The sequence below is a fragment of the Artibeus jamaicensis genome, unplaced genomic scaffold (genome assembly GCF_021234435.1).
Source record: "Artibeus jamaicensis isolate MK-2021 breed Jamaican fruit bat unplaced genomic scaffold, CSHL_Jam_final contig_525, whole genome shotgun sequence".
Taxonomy (NCBI): domain Eukaryota; kingdom Metazoa; phylum Chordata; class Mammalia; order Chiroptera; family Phyllostomidae; genus Artibeus; species Artibeus jamaicensis.
In genome coordinates, this window is record NW_026521874.1 from 11,905,946 (window position 1) to 11,924,808 (window position 18,863).

At 48.4% G+C, this 18,863-nt stretch overlaps 1 protein-coding gene across 1 annotated transcript in view; it reads left to right on the forward strand.

Moving 5' to 3' along the window:
* Nucleotides 1-17,039, forward strand: part of SVOP (SV2 related protein) — a 49,562-nt gene extending 32,523 nt beyond the window's left edge. The window contains exons 9-16 of the mRNA XM_037156274.2: nt 1,283-1,411; nt 3,115-3,188; nt 4,955-5,031; nt 7,079-7,186; nt 10,082-10,193; nt 11,080-11,161; nt 14,182-14,271; nt 15,542-17,039. Of these exons, the coding sequence (XP_037012169.1) occupies nt 1,283-1,411; nt 3,115-3,188; nt 4,955-5,031; nt 7,079-7,186; nt 10,082-10,193; nt 11,080-11,161; nt 14,182-14,271; nt 15,542-15,748 (879 nt within the window). The 3' untranslated portion in view covers nt 15,749-17,039. The remainder of the gene's footprint in view (nt 1-1,282; nt 1,412-3,114; nt 3,189-4,954; nt 5,032-7,078; nt 7,187-10,081; nt 10,194-11,079; nt 11,162-14,181; nt 14,272-15,541) is intronic.
* The last annotated feature ends 1,824 nt before the right edge of the window (nt 17,040-18,863 follow it).

Consider the following 18,863-nt stretch of genomic DNA (forward strand, 5'->3'; position numbering starts at 1 on the left):
AGCCAGTGAGCCCCCAAATAAGCCTCTTGGTGGGTAGATCTTATCTATGGTAAATAAGATAAATCCTGGTAATGATAAGCGGCTCTTCACATGCATTATTGCATTTATTCCTCCCAGTAGCCAATGGGGGTGGAACTGTGATGAAAACCTACGTTAGTTAGGATAGTACCAGCTGCTGTAACACATAGAACCCACACATTCAGTAATTTAACACAAGTTTCTCACTTACTCCATAGTCCAGAATGGGTGCTCCTGATTGGCAAGTGCGAGTCCCAGGCCAGGTTCCTTCTGGGTTGTAGCTCCATCCTCCTCAAGTGGTCCACATGCAGATTGGGGAGGGGCAAGTGGAGAGGCCCACTCACAGCTTAAATACCTTTGCCAGGAATATTCTGCTCATACACCATTGGTGAAAGTATGGCTCTGCCTAGAAGCAAGGAGGAGGGGTCCTGGGAAATGTAGTTCCTGGCTGGGCTGCCACGTCCAGGGACAACTCCATACTATTGAAAAAGGGAACGTGGGTTTTAACAGACATTAACAATCTCTACCACATCCTCATTTTGCTGATGAGGAAACTGAGGACCAGAGAGGTTGACCAACTTGTCAAAAGGCACACAGCAAATAAACAACAGAACTAAGTCAAACCAGAGCTTCCGACTGCAAGTCTCGCACTCTCTCATTTCACAAATTGGTGGTGCTTCATTCTGCAGAAACATACTTATCTGGTCCCTTGGGGATTGGACTCTATTAGGCCTAAAGGTCCTTCAGATTTCTGTCTCTTAGGCTGAGCTTACGAGATGGTGCTGAACACAGGGGAGGCACAGTTTCTTGAGAGCTGGGGATGATGATAGTGGTGGTGAGACCGGCAGTCTTCTTTGTTGTTTTTCCTTCTTCCGTTTTTGGTGGCAGTCTTGTCTTAATTCAGCCTGTCCCTCCCTGGAGCTCTGACAGAAGCACCGAGTTACAGGAGCAGCAGCAGCGACAGCTCTGCTAACCCATTCCGGGCACTGGGCTGAGCGCTCTGCCTGGGTCCTTCTGCTTGACCCTCTCAATGACCCTGAGAGGTAGGATCTCTCATTAACTCCATGTTAAGGATGAGGAAGTGGAGGCAGAGAGAGGTCAAATAATTGCTCAAGGTCACACAACCCATACACTCAAAGGCAGAGCCAGGATTTGGAGCCAGGCCTCTGGCTCCAGAGTCCCCGCCCTTAAGGTCCCCGCATGCAGATGGGTGTGAGGCGGGAACCACGTTAACCTGCCACGCCTGGCTCTCCTGCCCCTACAGTGGCTGCCAGAGAGCGCAAGGTATGACGTGCTGTCCGGGAACCAGGAAAAGGCCATCGCCACCCTGAAGAGGATAGCGACCGAAAACGGAGCCCCCATGCCGCTGGGGAAACTCATCATTTCCAGACAGGTCCGCTCCTGCTCCGCCGACCCTGTGGCAGTCGTGTTCGTGTGCATGCAGGAATGCAGGCGAATGTACATGGGTGGGGCACGTGTGTGTGTGAGCGCAGGTGCATGTGGAGTAGGAGGAGGGGTGCGGTGGGCAAATCCTGCAAGGACAATCTGGCAACTCCAGTCTCTGTGTTTTCACTGCCAAGTCCTGAAAGTGCCACCTGCAGAATTTAGCCAATGATTACAGAAATGTAACGCCGTGCGCACTAATGGATCCTGTAACTACTTCTGCTTCTGCTTCACTTTTCAGCGCCAATGAAGTCCGATTAGCAAATGTGATTGATCAGCAAAGGCTGAACAATAAAACCACATTAGAGAGTGTTGTGATAGGCCTACAGCCAGGGCGCCAAACTATGCTTGGAAGGCATCCTTAATGGATGGTGCCGAGCTCCGGCGGCAACACGGTCAGGGAGAAACACCACAGTCAGAACGTTTTAGCGCTTTCCGCCTGCGTATGCGCAGGCGCACCAAGCACGTGGGGTGAAGCTTGTCAGATTGAAGGCTGCAGCCCCTGCCGTCATCCATGCTAAATACCCTTAAGCAAAAGACAGACCCAGCAAGGAAATTATCTTTTAAAGTAAAATCATATTTCTGATTACTTTTGTATTATGCAAAAAGAACCGAATGAAATTTCAGCAGATAGAGAAGAGGTGTTTTTGCATAGTCCGAGGATACTGGCCGGAAGACTCCCCCAAACCCACTCCAGGCAGCAGGGTGATGGTCCAGGAAGGCTCCAAGGAGGTGCTGGATTAGGGACAAGAAAAAAGAGGAGAGAAGGGCTTTCCGGAAGCAGACCAATTTTCCAAAAGCAAGTTTTCCCGAATTAACTTGCCAGTGTATCAGTTTACCATAAACGTATTTTGAGGATCGTTCTTTTTAAATATATTTAGTAAATAGGTATATATTTTCTCTATGTACATATTAACACATTAATTCATTAATATATTCTCTTTAAATATTCCTAAATATAGTCAATAAATATACTTTCAAATATATTCAAAGCGTATTTAATTAATACTGTCTTTTTATTAAAGAGTATATCACAAAAATATTTTTATTCATGAAGGCAGTGCTCAAAGACTAAACCTCCTATGGCCTGTAATTTTTCACTTATGTTTAAATAAGTGATCATTTCTGAAACTGCTGCTAACAAAAATATGTTCATGAAATATATCTAAGAAGAATATAATCATAGAATAAATATATTTTTAAAAGACTATTGGAAGGCAAAGTTTGACAAATTAGCAAATTATAAAATTGGTAAATGGGTCATTTAGCTCATCTATCTTTTGGCAAATGGCTTCTAAGTGACTGTCACATCAATTTTTGTCACCTTGGGGGTGAGACATGATATGGTTGGACACCCCTTGGATGGGTTTTCTGCTCCCTGGGTCCACGAAATTACCTGAGAGGTGTCAGGGGGCCAAGCCCGAGGGGTCTGCTTGCCAGCTGCAGGAGTCCAGGTTAAGGTAGGAGGTTCGGAACGTCTCCATCCTTCAGAGTTAAACTTCTGGAAGTTGCTGGATCCTGGCTCCAGGGGCCAATTTGTCTGCATTGGGCTGGGGGTCTGAGTACCCAGCACACAGGAAACACTCCTCTCAGCCATGGGCTGGTGTCTACCAGTCAGCACCCACATGTCTGCACATTTTTGTCTCCAAACAGGAAGACCGAGGCAAAATGAGGGACCTTTTCACGCCCCATTTTAGATGGACGACCTTGTTGCTGTGGTTTATATGGTAAGAGCCATTTCTTGACACTTTGATCCCCTTCATCTGTGCCCTGTTTGGGGTTTTGTTGTAACACAAAGCCCGGAGAACATTTTGATCTCAGGCAGCATTTGCACAAGTCGCTAGTTTGAGCGTCCCGACCTCTGTCTGATCCAGGTGTCACCTGTACGATTATTTTCCTAGTTGTTTTTCCCCCTTTAACTTGACTCACTTTTCACTCAGATAAATGCTTTTGAAAAGGAAACTTTATATGTCTTCTTTAAAGAATAGAACCTTAATTTCAGGCCATAGATAGAAGGTGCTTTTAAAGATAAATACAGTAAAAAGTGGCCAGGTTGATGGTTTGCCAAGGCACCGAGTGGCTTGAGAGATAGACAACCAGACGGAGAGGGAGTTGCTAAGGGCTCATTAACCTGAGCAAGTCATCATTTAAGACTGGGATACCATCGGAAGAACTGAAACTTAGAAAGGAAAAATATTTTTCACGAGATCCTGTATTTATGCCGTATCAGTTCCCCGCTCCGCCCACAGTGCCTTGGACACCACCAGGGGCATGGGGCCCCTATTTGGGGAACCACCGATTTAGTCAACATGGGCATTCTTAGAACTTTCAGTTTTGATCATGTTCTACTTTTCTTAAATAACAGCCGTTGGCAGGGGCTGCAGCGGAGGCCTTTATCTCCACCCCTAGTCAGATTCCAGCCGTTCTTTCAACTCTACCAAGCCGTGTGCATAGCGTTAACAGTGCCGGCTGGACTACAGCTTTCCTGTTTTATTGAACCAGTCCTCACTTTTCCAGTTCACCTTTGAAGAGAAGTGTTCACTCCTGGGGGAGTGTCGGTGAAAGCAGTTAATGTCAGAGAAGAGAAGGGCAAAGCCTTGCTAATGTACAGAACCAGGCTCCATTCACAGAACTGCATACGCCAACTCTGCCTCCACATTCCTGAGAGCTGAACCGACTCACCACGCATTTATCAAACACCTACTGTGTGCCCAGTATAAAGGTAGAGTCTGCAGGATTTTTAAAGAGACAGGGGCAGGCGGGTACAGAACTGAGGGTATTTATCTTTGAGTGCGTGTGATTCTGTTGGGCCGACACTATTCGAATATGGAAGCAATTATTAAGTAAAGGTTCATTTTAGAACTCTATAGAAATCAGTAAATTTGCTAGAACATATTATAACCCAGGGAAATTAATCACTGGCATCCAGTTGTGATTGAGCGCCCACCTACTGTACTATATGAGAATGTTCTAGTCCTACAGACTTGAGTATTCTGGTTCCTGGGACAGTTGGGAATTCATGAACTGTGTTATTCTGATCTGAAATTCTAGTGACGTCTGCAGACTCCACACTTTTACTGCACACACAGCAGGTGTTTAATAAATGCTTGCTGCAGTCATGGAGTCAGCTCTCAGGAATTCAAAGAAAGAGCCGGAGCCCAGTTCTGTTGATTACTAAAGCTTCACACCCCACCCCTGCTTTCCTATCTAAGTCGACCAGACAGACCACCTCAATCCAGAAGCCTGGACAGGTGTCACTACTGTGCTTTCTTCCAAATTTCCGCGCCCCCCCCCCCGTTTTCCCCCCTATTGCCAGTTAAGCAAACAGCCTTGTGGGTCTGTGATATAACACAGTTCTTGCTCTTGCAAAGGACACAGGATTAATTCTCTTTATCACATCACCATGGTTTGTACCTGCCACCTACCTGCTCAATGGCCCCAGGAGAGCCCCCAAAGGCCCATTGCTTTACTTCTCTTGCTTCCTTCCCGGCAGGTTTTCCAATGCGTTTTCTTACTATGGATTAGTTCTGCTCACCACAGAGCTCTTCCAGGCAGGAGATGTCTGCAGCAGTGAGTATTACGGCCCCGTTTACCAGTTAAGCCCCGCTGCTCCCAACACACACTGTCACACACACACAATCACACATGCCGTCACACAACATGCTGACACACGCACGCAGCCACACACACGTACACACTCCCGCCCCAGGCCTGCCCTCATGGGGCCTACCCTTGCCCAACTCCTAGTGACTTTACCCCACAAACACTGGGGAGAAAACGCCTGCAAAGTCTGAGCACAAAAGATCTTGGGGGCGTGGGTTGCAAGGTGCTTCACAGAAATCTGGACAATCTTGTCATTGTAGAAGTGACATGACAGCAGAGCCACAGTTGTTCCCCAATGTTTATTGATTTTTGGAGGCGGGGTAAGAATGAGAGAGAGAGAGAGAGAGCAACATCGCTTTGTTGTTCTGCTCACTGATGCGTTCATTGGTTAGTTCTTGTGTGTGCCCTGACCGGGGATCCAACGGCAGTCGGGAGGGTGCGCTAACCTACTGGGCTACCCAGCCAGGGCCAGAGTCACCGCTTCCGGAGCTCCAGGGAGTGCAGCACTCAGTCTGACCACTGTGACCCAGGGCGGCAGTTCTCCTGTGCGCGTTAAGCCTGAGAACCAGGTTAGATCTGAACAGTGGCCACACAACAGAATCACTTGGGGGAGCTTCAGAACACTGCCAGTGCTGGTTAAACTGTGCCCAGACCAGTTTAATCGGCATCCCTGGGGCGGAGTCCAGGCATTAGTGGGTTATGAAAGCTCCCCAGGTGATCCCATTGTGCCGTCAGAGGTAGGAACCACTGGACAAAAGGAATGACTAAAAAGCAAAGTCTATTATGCCGCTGCCTGGGCTTTCAAACCATTCTGTCTTTAAGAGAATACTAACTCCCTAGCATTGAACCCAGGATGGGAGAATAAAGGGATCAAGTTCTCGCTTGTCTGCAGGATTTGCCCAATTATCTTTTTTGTATTAAGCGTCTTTCATCTTAGCCCATAGTTGTGTTTTGTGGTATAAAGATTTAGTGAGAAGGAGGAGCCGCATCTCACTGGGGGGTGGGGGAGTCTAAATGAACTGCTCAGAGGAAGCAGCTCCGCTGTAGATTGGGGTTTGGTATTGATGGACCATCAATTGCTGAAGCAAAGCAGAGGATCCGGTGGAATGTTATAAAGCAGGGTTGGCACCTTTTTTTCTGTACAGGGCCAGAGAGTAAACATGTTAGGCTTTGTGAGACATACACACTGACATTATAGCAGAGAAGTGGTTGGAATGAAAAGGATCGCTTGTGTGTTGATAAAACCTTATTTGTGAACACAGACTTGAACTTCCTATCATTTTTATGCGAAGAAGTGGTATTCTTCCTTTGGTTTTAAAAAATTATTTTAAATGGTAAAAACCACTCTTAACCTGCAGACCAGGTGGAAACAGGCAGGAGATCAGATTTGGCTTCTGGGTGGTAGTTTGCCAACCCCACTAAGAAGCTCTCTCTCATCTCCGGGTGGGAGAGTAATTCTGTGGAACAAGTCCACAGCCAGAAAAACCAGGGAACCTGAGTTCTAGCGCCATGTAGCTGTGGAACCTTGGGCAAGTTATTCATTCCTTCAGTATTTTCTTGGTTCCTTCCAGGTGCTGGATATAGGATAGATCAGTGAATAAAAATAAAAAAGACAAATATGCCTGCTTGTGGGCTTCCATTTCGGTGTAGAGAGAGGAAAAAGAGAAAGAGAGAGAGAGACTAGCTTAAAGTAGTGTATTAGAAGGTGATAGGGGTGTTAAAAGAAAAATTTTAAAGAAAAGGGAAAATTGAAACCAGAAGAGTTGGTGTTTGTGCTGCCTGTCACTACCAGAACCGATGAGTAGAGACAAGGATTGGTCTTTACAACACTGTATTCAGATGCTGACAATCCAAGGAGATGGCAGGTTGTGTACCCTAAAAGCCATCTTCCCGTGCTCTTTCCACGGCACCCCAGCCAAATCACACACAGAGAATAAGGTGTGGGGAGCAGGGTGGTGTGATGCGAGGCTCTGTACATGGCTTGTCCTCTCTTCCTTTCTCTCCCACCTCCCAGTTTCCAGCCGAAAGAAGGCAGTAGAGGCCAAGTGCAGCCTGGCCTGTGAGTACCTGAGTGAGGAGGACTACATGGACCTGCTGTGGACCACCCTCTCTGAGTTCCCAGGTGAGGGGCGTGTGGGGAGTGGGGATGGGGCAAGTCACATTCCTGGTGCTGCCTGGAAGCACACCCCGTTTCCAGGGGCATTGGGGATTGCTTTCCCAACTCTGAGCTGCAAATTGTCAAGAACTGTGAAGGGGCTGAGATTTTACTCTGCTCAAAGGCTAACAAGTTAAGCTGCCCAGTTTCATGCATGCTGGCTGAAGACAAGAGACTCGTGGCACAGTGAATAGCAGGAGGAGCATACAAGTGTCAGCTCTCCTTGCCCGAAGTCCCACGAGGAAGATGAGGAAGGAGCCAGGCAGATATTATAGTACCAGGCATTTGCAACACAGCTGTGGAATCTCAAGCTTCAGGAACCGAAATCTTTGATAATAGGCTGCCAGGAACCTGCCCCGCCTTCGTCCTGGAGATGTCATCTTTATTATATTGGACAGAAGACAGATATGCCCTTTGTCTGGAAGGAGACTGTATCTCTATCTCCCAAGGCTATTTCTATAAAAAAACAACCTTGAAATGGTCATCTGGAACAAAAGGGCAGCTAATCCCTCTGCTCACAAGACGTAGAGAAATACAAGAGACCAACAGGGCAATGCCCTCCAACCCCCGTCACACTGGCAAGTATGAACAAGTCAAAACCCCAAACCTGCACATAAAGCAACAGCGACCTGTCTTTTTCCTTTAGAAGAAATAATGATCATTATAATAATATCTAGCAGGGGTTTTTTTGAGGGCTTACTGTATACCAGGCACTGTGCTACATGTTTTACAGGTAAGTTCTCATTTCATCTTGTGAAGTTTTATCATTATTCCCATTTTACAACTGGAGGAACTGAGCCCTGGAGAGGTGTAGCAGAAGCTGTTCCTGCAACTTGCTGCTGCTGGTATCCTTGTCTCTGGGCCCAAGGGCTGTCTCGGGGGAAATGGGAAGCCTAAAGGCCAGCAAAGTGGCCGGCAGTGCCAGGGAATTAACACCTGGAAATAGCCTTCAACTGACAACTGCAGGAGTTGGTTGGCGTATCAATGCCCCAGCTTCCTCACCCATCAGGCAGGCGGATGCTAAGGCGCATGCTCCACACTGGCTCCCAGAGTCCTCCCGTGGAATTCGGCTGTTTCAGCAGCAACCACCCACAGTGGTAACCTGCTTGATAGGCACCTTCATTAGGGGCTTTGCTTCCCTGTCTCACTTTCCGATGCCCCTACTGGCACTTCCTTGGACGCCCTGTCCAGTAAACACTTCGTACGTGCACCCTTGTCCCAGAGTCTGCCTCTCGGAGGCCCAGCTGAGACACTGCCCCACAGCTGCTGGAGCTCAGATCCGAGGGCCCACCCCAGGGCTCACAGCCCTCACTCCTCTGCTACACCATCTTGCTTTCTTCCTAAACCCTCTCCTCTTGTAGCTGAGGAAGGAAGAGCAAAGACTCTGGACTTGAACCCAGTGTGGCCAATTGCCATTTCTGCAACTTCAAGCACTGCCCCTTTCTGTGATCTAATCCTTCTAAAATTCAGATTCTTCTCCTTTATGATAAAGGAGATAACACGATAGGATAACATCTATTGTTTTGTTCTTTGTTTGGATTCACCGGCACGTCCCGAGCTCCTGGAACTGTTCCTGACACACAGCAGACACTCAGTGTATGGACTAAATAAATGTGGAGAATGACATAATAGGTGAAAATAAGAGATGTAAAAGTACTTGACCCTCATTTAATTATTATTATTAGTGATAATAAGCACTATCTTGTACTGCCTCCAGAGAGGTCAGGAGTGTTCTTTTTTTTTTTCTTTTTTTAAGATTTTTATTTATTTATCTTTAGAGGGGAAGGAGAGAGGGAGAGAAACATCAATGTATGGTTGCCTTTTGTGCGTCCCCTGCTGGGAATTGGCCTGCAGGGAACTGGCCTGCAACCCCAGTATGTGCCCTGACTGGGAATCGAACTGCGATGGTCTGGTTTGCAGGCCCGAGCTCGATCCACTGAGCTACACCAGCCAGGGCTAGGAGTGTTCTTTTTATTTAATTCCATTTTATGGATGAAGAAATTGAGGCTCAGCCTTGGCTGGTGTAGCTCAAGTGGATTGAACATGGGCTGCGAACCAAAGGGTCGCCGGTTCGATTCCTAGTCGGGGCACATGCCTGGGTTGTGGGCTAAGTCCCCCAGTGGGGGCCACGTGAGAGGCAACCACACATTGATGTTTCTCTCCTTCTCTTTCTCCCTCCCTTCCTCTCTCTCTAAAAATAAATAAAATATTTTAAATAAAAAAAAAAAGAAATTGAGGCTCAGAGAAGGCGAGGGACCAACCCAAGACCACATGGCAAGTGAGAGGGCAGATGAGGCCTTAGAACCCACGTGTCTCTGATCCCCTTCCCAGGTGTCCGCTGCCTGGACTCATGAATACCACTGTCCAGTTTCCCCTTGGTGCCTACGTTAGTTCTCTGTCACTGTGTAGCCGGTGATTGCCGGTTTGGGGGAGCTTCAAACAACCCATATCTATCACAGCTTCTGTGGATCAGGAGCCTGCGAGTGGCTTGCCTGAGTCCCCAGCATGGTGTATCTCACCAGGCTGCAGTGGAAGTATTGGCCCAGCGTTTGCATCTCACCTGAAAGCTCATCTGCAGCAGGACCTGCTCCCACGCTCAGTCGCATCACTGTTGGCAGGATTCAATTCCTCCTGGGTCGTTGGGCTCAGGGCTTCAAGTTCATTCCGTTCCTTGCCAGGTGGCCCCCAAGGCAAGCACATGCGAAGCAACCTTCCATCACTGTGGCTGTATTCTGTCATTCAAAGTGAATCTCTAGGTCCACCCCACTGCCAAGGGGATTGTAGAGGGTGTGAATATCAGGAGGCGGGGGTCACTGGGAGCCACCGCAGAAGCTGCCTGCCATGGTGCCTGCTCCCTTCCAGGTGTCCTTGTGACTCTATGGATCATTGATCGCCTGGGCCGCAAGAAGACCATGGCTCTGTGCTTCGCCGTCTTTTCTTTCTGCAGCCTCCTGCTGTTCATCTGTGTTGGCAGGTGGGTGGTGATTTCTTGGGTCATGGTCAGGGCCTCTTTGGGCCTGCGGGTTGTGGATTGCACCCCCTGGGGGTCACCTGAGGGATTCCCTCCAGCCCCTCACTGGGGCTGAGGCTCTTGGCTGCCTTAAAACTGACCAAAAGGTCAGGCTCGAAGTTGGGGAGCCTCAGATGGGGTTGGGGACAGGAAGGCACTTTGGTCCAGGGTTAACTCCAACACCATCACATTTACATTCAACAGCATCTTCCAATGCCATCCTGCTGATGGACGTTTAATTTATGCATGGGTTAAAAGTGTTCATTTGTTCCATGGAAACCTTTTAAATAGCCCTTGTTTTATAACCCCTTTCTGGTTCAAAATATGGAAGGGGCCGTGCCTCTCTTGACCTGTGAGAGGCCCCAGACAAAACCTGATGAGGAATCTGTGAAAGGTCTGAAGATATAGCTTAGACCGAGGAATGTTGATGTGCTGAGATGTTTACGGGAACAATGGAACAGAAGGTTGGGGATCAGGATTACCCTAAAAGTACTGAATGGAAGTTTACTTTCCTTGGCTCAGCTGGTTCCTGGCTCAATACCTGCCCCACTGGGTCCTGCCTGGAATTCTGATTATTTACCTCACTTCTCCCCAACCTGGCCCCCAACCTGGGCTCCACAGACATTTCCATCTCTCAGCTTGGTGCTTTGGAGAACAACAAACAAGCAGGCCATTACTCTAACGGCACTGAGACAGAAATACCCACATACCTGCTGTATCAGTGCGTATAGAGTGGGGGTGAATGTTGCCAATTTCTGGGGTGTAAATTCTGCCTGGGCAGATAGGACTTTACCGAAACAAGCTGACAGAATAACAAAAAAGCCTGTTCATTTTATTTTTCTTTCCCTAGAACTATGCTCACTCTGTTACTCTTCATTGCAAGAGCGTTTATTTCTGGAGGCTTCCAAGCGGCCTATGTTTACACGCCTGAGGTAGGAGGGGTGCCGGGGAGCAGCAGGGAGGTGAGGGAGGGGGATCTGTCTCCAGCAACACCCAGCCTGGCCTCCTCGATGTGAGATTTGTTCTTGGGTCTGAGTGATGACTGTGAAGCTCTTCGTTATTTCAGGCTATCTTTCTATAATTTTCTTTCTGCTTATAAAAGCTTCTGTTCAGTGTAAAAGTTCCAAGTGATGCAGAGCTGTGTAAGCCAAAAGTTCGAGGACCCCCCACTCCCCTTCACTAGAGACATCCTTCTTGGATAGGTCAGTGTATGTTCTTCCAGGTTTTTTTAAGCATCTATTAATACATGTCAGCGCGTGTGTGAAATGAGTAACTGAGCAACGGAGGAGAGTTTCATAAAGGGCCTAATTACAGTGGTGTGGGCAGGGCTTAGGGATTCTACACAGTGACAGAGCAGCACCAAAGTGCTTACATGGGGGTGGAGGTGGCTGGGGACACTGTCACCCTCCAAGACCAGAGAAGGGGTGTTATAGGGTCCCAGGAGAAAGTCGTGTAGAGACAAGCTGTGACCTTCAGTGATAGGACACAGGTGGCCTGAGGCAACCTGGAAAGGGAGGAGCAGGAAAATACATAGCCCAGCCTCTCTCTCCCACCTCCTGCCCATCCCCCACTGCATCTTCCCGTTGGCTGAACCGAAGCAGAAGCCAGAGGGCCAAGGAGCCCTTTGTGGTCCACATGGGCCAGCTGCCAGGGTGAGGATGAGGTGGGGAAGGTGGAGGGAGGTTCTGGAGAAAAAGGGGGAAGACAATGAGCATGGAACATGGGGTCTGCTTTGTTCTTTTTAACAGCTGGTGTACTATGCTGCACTGCGCTATTCTGTATTATACCACATAGTACACACATACAGTGTATGTTGTATACTCTACTTACTGTATAGCATATGTACTATATACCACATACCATGCTTTACTATGTACTATACATACACTATATACTGTGCTGTACTGTATAGTGTGTATCTATACAATATATACTGTATATACACTTACATACTATATATACTATATTATTTAGCATGTATCTGTACTATATACTATATTCTGTACTTGCTACACTATACAGTGTATACATACATGCTGTATATTATACTCTTACATATTAGATATCCTCTATATGATATATACCTAACTATATATGGTTATATGTTAGTTATTAATTGATACACTAATGTATATAACTATATAAATCACATCCTGTTATATTGTTATATAGTAGGGTATATAGTTCTAATGTGTGTGTATATATGTACATATTAAGTTTAACATAATACAGTGTCCATGGGTCTCCTCTGGACTGTAAACAGGAACAGTGGGGCGTGGAATACAGTCACAGCCGTTGACAAGAATGAGGTGGCAGGTAGAGGCTGGCGGCCCGCGGATGCGGATGGGTTTTCAGGTATACCGCTGAATGGAAAAAGCAAGTTTCAGGCTGACATGTATGGAATGATACCATCTATATGTTAAAAACAATGCTGTATGTTTTCTTTGTTTAAGATGTTATTTATTTCTGGAGAGAGGGGAAGGGAGAGAGAAAGAGGGAGAGAAACATCGACTGTTTGCCTCTCACACACGCCCCAGCTGGGGACCGGGCCTGCAACCCAGGCATGTGACCTGACCAGGAAGCGAACCAGAGACCTTTTGCTTTGTGGGACAGCGCTCAGCCAACTGAGCCACGCTGGTCACGGCCAATGCTACATATATTCTACACCTATATTTTCTAACAGATCTGGCAGGATATATCTCAATTTTACAATAGTAGAGTCCTATGGAGAGAATTTTCCTGAAAGAAGGAGTAAATTAACAGGGAATTGAGGTTTTATATAAGAATATATTTATATGTCGCTTTTGTTACTAGGTGAATTAATATTTCACATACAAATGCCTATGGTGTGCATTCAGAAAGTATTTGTGGTACAAATAAATGAAAGAAGGACCGTGTGTACAATCACAGAAAAACTAGGAGAATATACATGAAATGTGACGTGGCCACTGAGTGTTGGGATCGCGCACGAGTGTGTTTTTCCTCTTCGGGCTTGTCATTCTTTCAAAGCTTTTCTCACTGAGCATGGCGTTTGTTAGGGGCGTGCCACTTTGGGTGACAAACTACTTGTGTTGACCAGAATGTGTTGACACGACAGACGCTTCTCACTTAAGAAACAGCTGGACACGGGCGTCCCAGGCTGATGGACAGCTGTCCTCCCCACAGAGGCTCCTTGCATCTTGTGACCCCTTCATCCAGATTGGGAACCAAGGGTGATTTTTGCCTCCCAGGGGACATTTGGCACTCTCGATACATTTTAGGTTGTCACAGCGGGAATGGCAGGTGCAGGAATGTGACCGCGGCCAGTGGGTAGAGGCCAGCGGTGCCACCAAACATCCGACAGTGCACCAGACAACCTCTCCCCACCCCCGTCGGAAACCCCCGTTGGAAACCCTGCCCTGGAGCCTCAGGGCCCTTCTTCCACCAGCAGACGGGGGCGGGGGGGGGGGGACACTCCCACTTTTTAATTACCGTGTCTGGGAAGATGCGCAGTCCCTTGTCACTTTGTCTGGAGGTGAACCGGGCGCATGGCTACTCCTGGGCATGAACTGAGAAGCCATGTAAACATTTCCATCTCTCTCTTTGTGAAATGCCTCAAGAGTCCATGACCCGCGCTTCAAGGTGAACCCGGGGAAGTGGTGGGCGGGACAGTGCCTGGGTCCTTAACGGAGTTCCTAGAGGAGTCTTTGGCGACCACCAGGGCAGAAGGACCCCCCTTACTGAGTTCCCACCCACAGCTCAGCCTTCTCGCCCTCTTTCTCAGTCGAACTTCCTCTCCCCTTTGGGGTACGAATCTTCACCCCAGCATCTCACCCCTTGGCGGGGTCACCAACACCTGAGGGTTCTCCCTAACTTCAGCCCGCCCCTGGGAGCCAGTCCCATCATTCCTGAGCTGGAGCATAAAGAAGGATGTGCATTTTTTTCAAGGCCACGTCCGGGGGCTGTGTTTCAGGTCTACCCCACGGCGACGCGTGCGCTGGGCCTGGGGACCTGCAGTGGCATGGCCAGAGTGGGCGCTCTCATCACTCCGTTCATCGCTCAGGTGGGTGTCGCCCAAATACGGAGGGGGTGTGTACGTGTGGCAAAGGCCAGCGCCTGGCAAGCAGTTACTACATGCTGAGCCTTCGGTAGAGCCCTCTGTGTGCATTATCTTAAGAGAAAAGACATACTGCTTACAGATGAGAAAAGCTCAGAAGGGTCAAGGGACTTGCCCAAGGTCACACAGCCAGGAAGCAGAGAAGCTGGGGATTGAACCCAGGTCTTTCCCATGCAGAAGACCCCGGCACTGTCATATAATCTGGCCGAAAGTAGTTCAGATGAAAACAAGTAGGTTGACACCATTTTGTGGGACACAAGTGTCCCCAACCCTGGTTTCTGAGTTGGATGTTAGGTGCAGTCATAGAATCTTACAATTTCATATGTGTCTTGAAGCATTTCTACCCAGATGTAGGGAACTTATTTTGAAATCTTTTTGGCCTTTTAAATATCTAATTTGTTTTTTCCCCATTGAAATTTGAGATCAAAGCCACATCACACAAAAATTAGCCATGTTAAGGTGAACAATTCAATGGCATTTAGCACATCCACGGTGTTGTACAACCATCACCTCAGCTGCCTCCAAAACATGTTCGTCACCCCCAAACGAAACTCTGTACCCACTAAGTGGTCGCTCCCACTTCCCTCTCTCTGCAGCCCCAAAGCCCCCAGTCTGCATTTTCTGTCTGTGTGCATTTACCTGTCTGGCTATTTCATGTACATAGAATTCTAACCCATGTTGCAGCCCAAGTGGTTCTGTTCTGTGCTCTTGTGTTCAGCCATTGTATGTCGCTGCCAGCTAATACTGGTTGAGAGCTTGCCATGTGCCCACGTGGTGCCAAGTGCTGGTAAGGTATCCTCTCGTTAGGGAGTGGACACTGCCCTTATGCCCATTTGCCAAATGAGGAAATGAGGTTCGGCCCTGCTGCATGACTCGCCCGGTGCCATTAAGCTAGGAAGTCAGCAGAGGCACCGCTCTGGAAAAGTGTTTTTATAAGGAATATAGATTCTTAGGCCTGATGGGGTCTGGGTTCAGATCCCAGCCCCATCCTCATTATCTGTATGAACTTGGGTATGATACTTAACCCTTTTTGAGCCTCAGTTTTTCCCTCCATAACATGGGGACAAAAACCTACCTCATGGAGCTCTCATGAGGACTAAATGGAGCAGCCAGACCGTGCTGATAGGAGGGCCTGTTGGCGTTACCAACATCATCTGAATGGCTGGTAGCCCGTGCAGGTTGGATGTTCTCTCTGACACGCGTCTTCCTCCCCCAGGTGATGCTGGAGTCCTCCGTGTACCTGTCGCTGGCGGTGTACAGTAGCTGCTGTCTCCTGGCTGCGGTGGCTTCCTGCTTTTTGCCCATCGAGACCAAAGGCCGTGGACTGCAGGAATCCAGCCACCGGGAGTGGGGGCAGGAGATGGTCGGCCGAGGGACGCACGGCGCAGGCGTCACCAGGTCGAACTCTGGCTCTCAGGAGTAGTGACCTCTGGGGGGCTGAGCTGGTCTTTGAGGCTGTGGAGTGTGCGGGGAGCTGGTGGAAGCCCATCTGGGGTGCCGACCGTCACTGCCGACACCGAGAACTCACCCGAGAGTACAACCTGGACCCTGGTTGCTCATATCCATTGAGACCCCCCCATCCCTCATGGATGGGGAAGCATTTCCTCTGGGGGTTTTCTGTATGTGTGTGGGGAGGTTTGCTAATACCCTGTGGATCTGCATGGGAAACTGCCACACTAGGAGTGCCTGGTGACACCGGTAGTAAACCAGACACCATCCAGAGTTAGCCGGTTCACACCCTAGGTGAACACTGACCAAGGGATCTCCGTAGATACCGTCCAGGCCCAGACCCCGGTGAGACCTGCTGCCCACCAGCCAAACCTGTTCAGTAGGTTTCTCCTACACCCCAGGCCCCAGATTGCCTCGTTTGAAATTGCAGGTGACTTGGGTGTGGCCTGAGCAGCTTTTTCTTGGGTCTGAGAAATGCTCCTCCGAAGGGGCCTCTTGGTTTGCCTCCCCAGGCAGGGCCTGACTTGTGGTGACTCTGGCAGATGGACATGCATTTGAACTTGAGCCACGTGCCCCACCTGGCCCCCTTTGGAGTCACTGCCCCTGGCTCTAGGGGGTCCAAATGTGTCCAAGGGGACAGCTGATGACAACCCCAGAAAGCTGTTGCACCATGCATTGGGGACTGAGGCAAATGAAAGTTGAGAATCAAGCCCAAAGTCAAAACAGGGGCCTCCCGTTTATAAGCAGCAAAGGCCATGTCGGGGCTTCTCTTGCCCCCTCCTCGGTCGGGCGGATTGGGGACTCCGGGGGGAAGAAAATGGTTAACTCAGGTCTCAGCACTTTGGATTTTGAGCTTGGGTGGATGGCTAAACAGACAGACAAAACAAAAAGATGCTATGCCCACCGCCCTTGCTAGTGAGGGTTGGCCTGGTCTTTACACAGAGGCAGCTCCTGGGATTCCGGCAACAGAGCCCATGGCAGGGATGCCACAGGGTGGGGAGGAACAGGATGTGTGAACTGTGTACATTTTCAAAGGGAGAGAAAGAAGGTCGTATTGGTTTCGGGTTGGCCTAGGAAGGACTGACACCGTGTCTCGGCCGACAGCATCCACCTCCTAGATTTGGTTTACAGGAGTTTGTCCCTCTCACGAAGGCAGGGGACCTAGAGAAGGAGAGAGGAAGCTGCCGGATCCCATCTAAGGCCGGAGAAGACTGACTCTCTGCATGGAGATTTCCACTCAAAGTCAGTATTGCGAGGAAGCCAAATGTGTACGTTCATCTCTTATTAAAACATGTTGGTGATGGACATCACAAGGGGCCAAGTTTGTTCATTTGTCGTAATGCCCTGGTGACAGTTTAGCCCGATGGTCTCGCTGATCTTGTCCCTCCAGGGTCAACTCAACACTTTAATGATATGATCATCTTTCCTCTAAGGGAAAACGTGGTACAGTTGGCTGCCAACATTGTGACTTTGAGTTTGTTGGAGGCAACACTTTCTTCTAAGAGTGTCAAGGTCACAGTGGGCAACTTTTTTAGGTTCGTGTCCTAGGTCGACTGCAAACAATCCTGTGTCCCTAGAATATTCAGAGAGGAAACAGCTTGGCGGATCCTCCTCTCCTGGCAATGAGGGTGTACCCTTGAACCCTGAATGGCTATAGCTCTAATTATTTCTGGTCTGCTGAGCTCTCCCGGGTAACATAGAACCTTCGCTAGTCCTTTTTGCCTTCCAGCTGGCCAGACACTGCCGGATGCGTGTGCTCACTCCCTTACCCTCAAATAACCTGAAGGAATTGGGGGCTGGGGTGAGGACAGGATGCTTGGTGGGCAGGAATGTTTTCCAGGGGCTGGGGATGAAGAGGCCTATCATTGAGAGCTTTCTCTTCTTGAGAAAATGAAAAACATTCTTGCCTTCTAAATTGCCTGCCCTTAAAAAAAATCAATATTATCGAATGATACAAGAGCTGCCACAAAAGTTGCCCAAGCCTTTGGCCGAAGACATTTGTATCTAATTTTGAACTATCCAAAAGCTCCCGTTTCCATTAATGGAAATGTCATCTGTTTCTCTGCGCCTTAGGAAAGATTTCAGAAAATGGCAAAAGATGTTCCGTGTAGCCAGGGTTATATAGTTTCTTTCCCTTCAAATAGTATTGGATCTTGGGGACACATAAATGACCCTGGTGGTATCAGCAATGAGAGGAGTGGCTACCTTAGAGATAGGCTTTGAAATGAGTATGGACATTCATTATTTTTAAATACTATTAAGCAACAGAGAACGTTGTAGGGTGAGATTCAGAGTCCCCCTTGGTTACTGCTAATAAACATCCCAGGACTGGATATCTTGAGCTGCAAGCAGAAGTAAAACTAGTCAACAGAAGCTTAAACCATTAAAATAGTAATTGTTCATTTAACAACAAGCCCCGAGTCAGGCTGTTCTAGGTAAGATTCAGCAACTCAACAATGTCATCAAAGACACAACTTCATTTTGCCTTTCTTCTCTGCCATCTCCTGCATGTTGGCCATTTGAAACCTCATGGTCACAAGATGGCTGCTGAAGTGCCAGGCATCATCTTTATTTTCAAAGGAGATAGATTGGTAAGGAGCCATCACAAAAGGTCTTCCTTCAAATGGGTCTGCTGCCTTTGGTTAAAAGGGAAGCCGTTCAGCAGATTTACCACCATTTTGCATTGGTCAGACCTGGGTCCCCTGCCCATCCCAGCATGAATCCTTCCCTAGGACCGGGGAAGGAAGGACCTACTTCCCACAGGATCAAGGGATATGCATGGCCTCTTGAAACATGGGGATTCTGTTGCATGGAGGAAGGAAGACGTGGTGGGAACGGGCGCGGTGGAGAGAAGCCTTGTCACAGAGCTCTCATCAAAGCTTTTTCAATCACAAGGCATAGTGATTAGACTCAGGTTAATTCAGATTAAGAAGCACAGTTTTATTGTAAGGCTGGGTCATCGGTAGTTAGTTTCCTACAAGGGACACCCAGGGAACATCAAAGAGTGAAGCAGGAAGAGGGGAGGACAGTGGCAGAGTAAGGAGCGCAGGCCCTGTTCAGAAAGGGGGTGGCATTTACTCAGTTGTAGC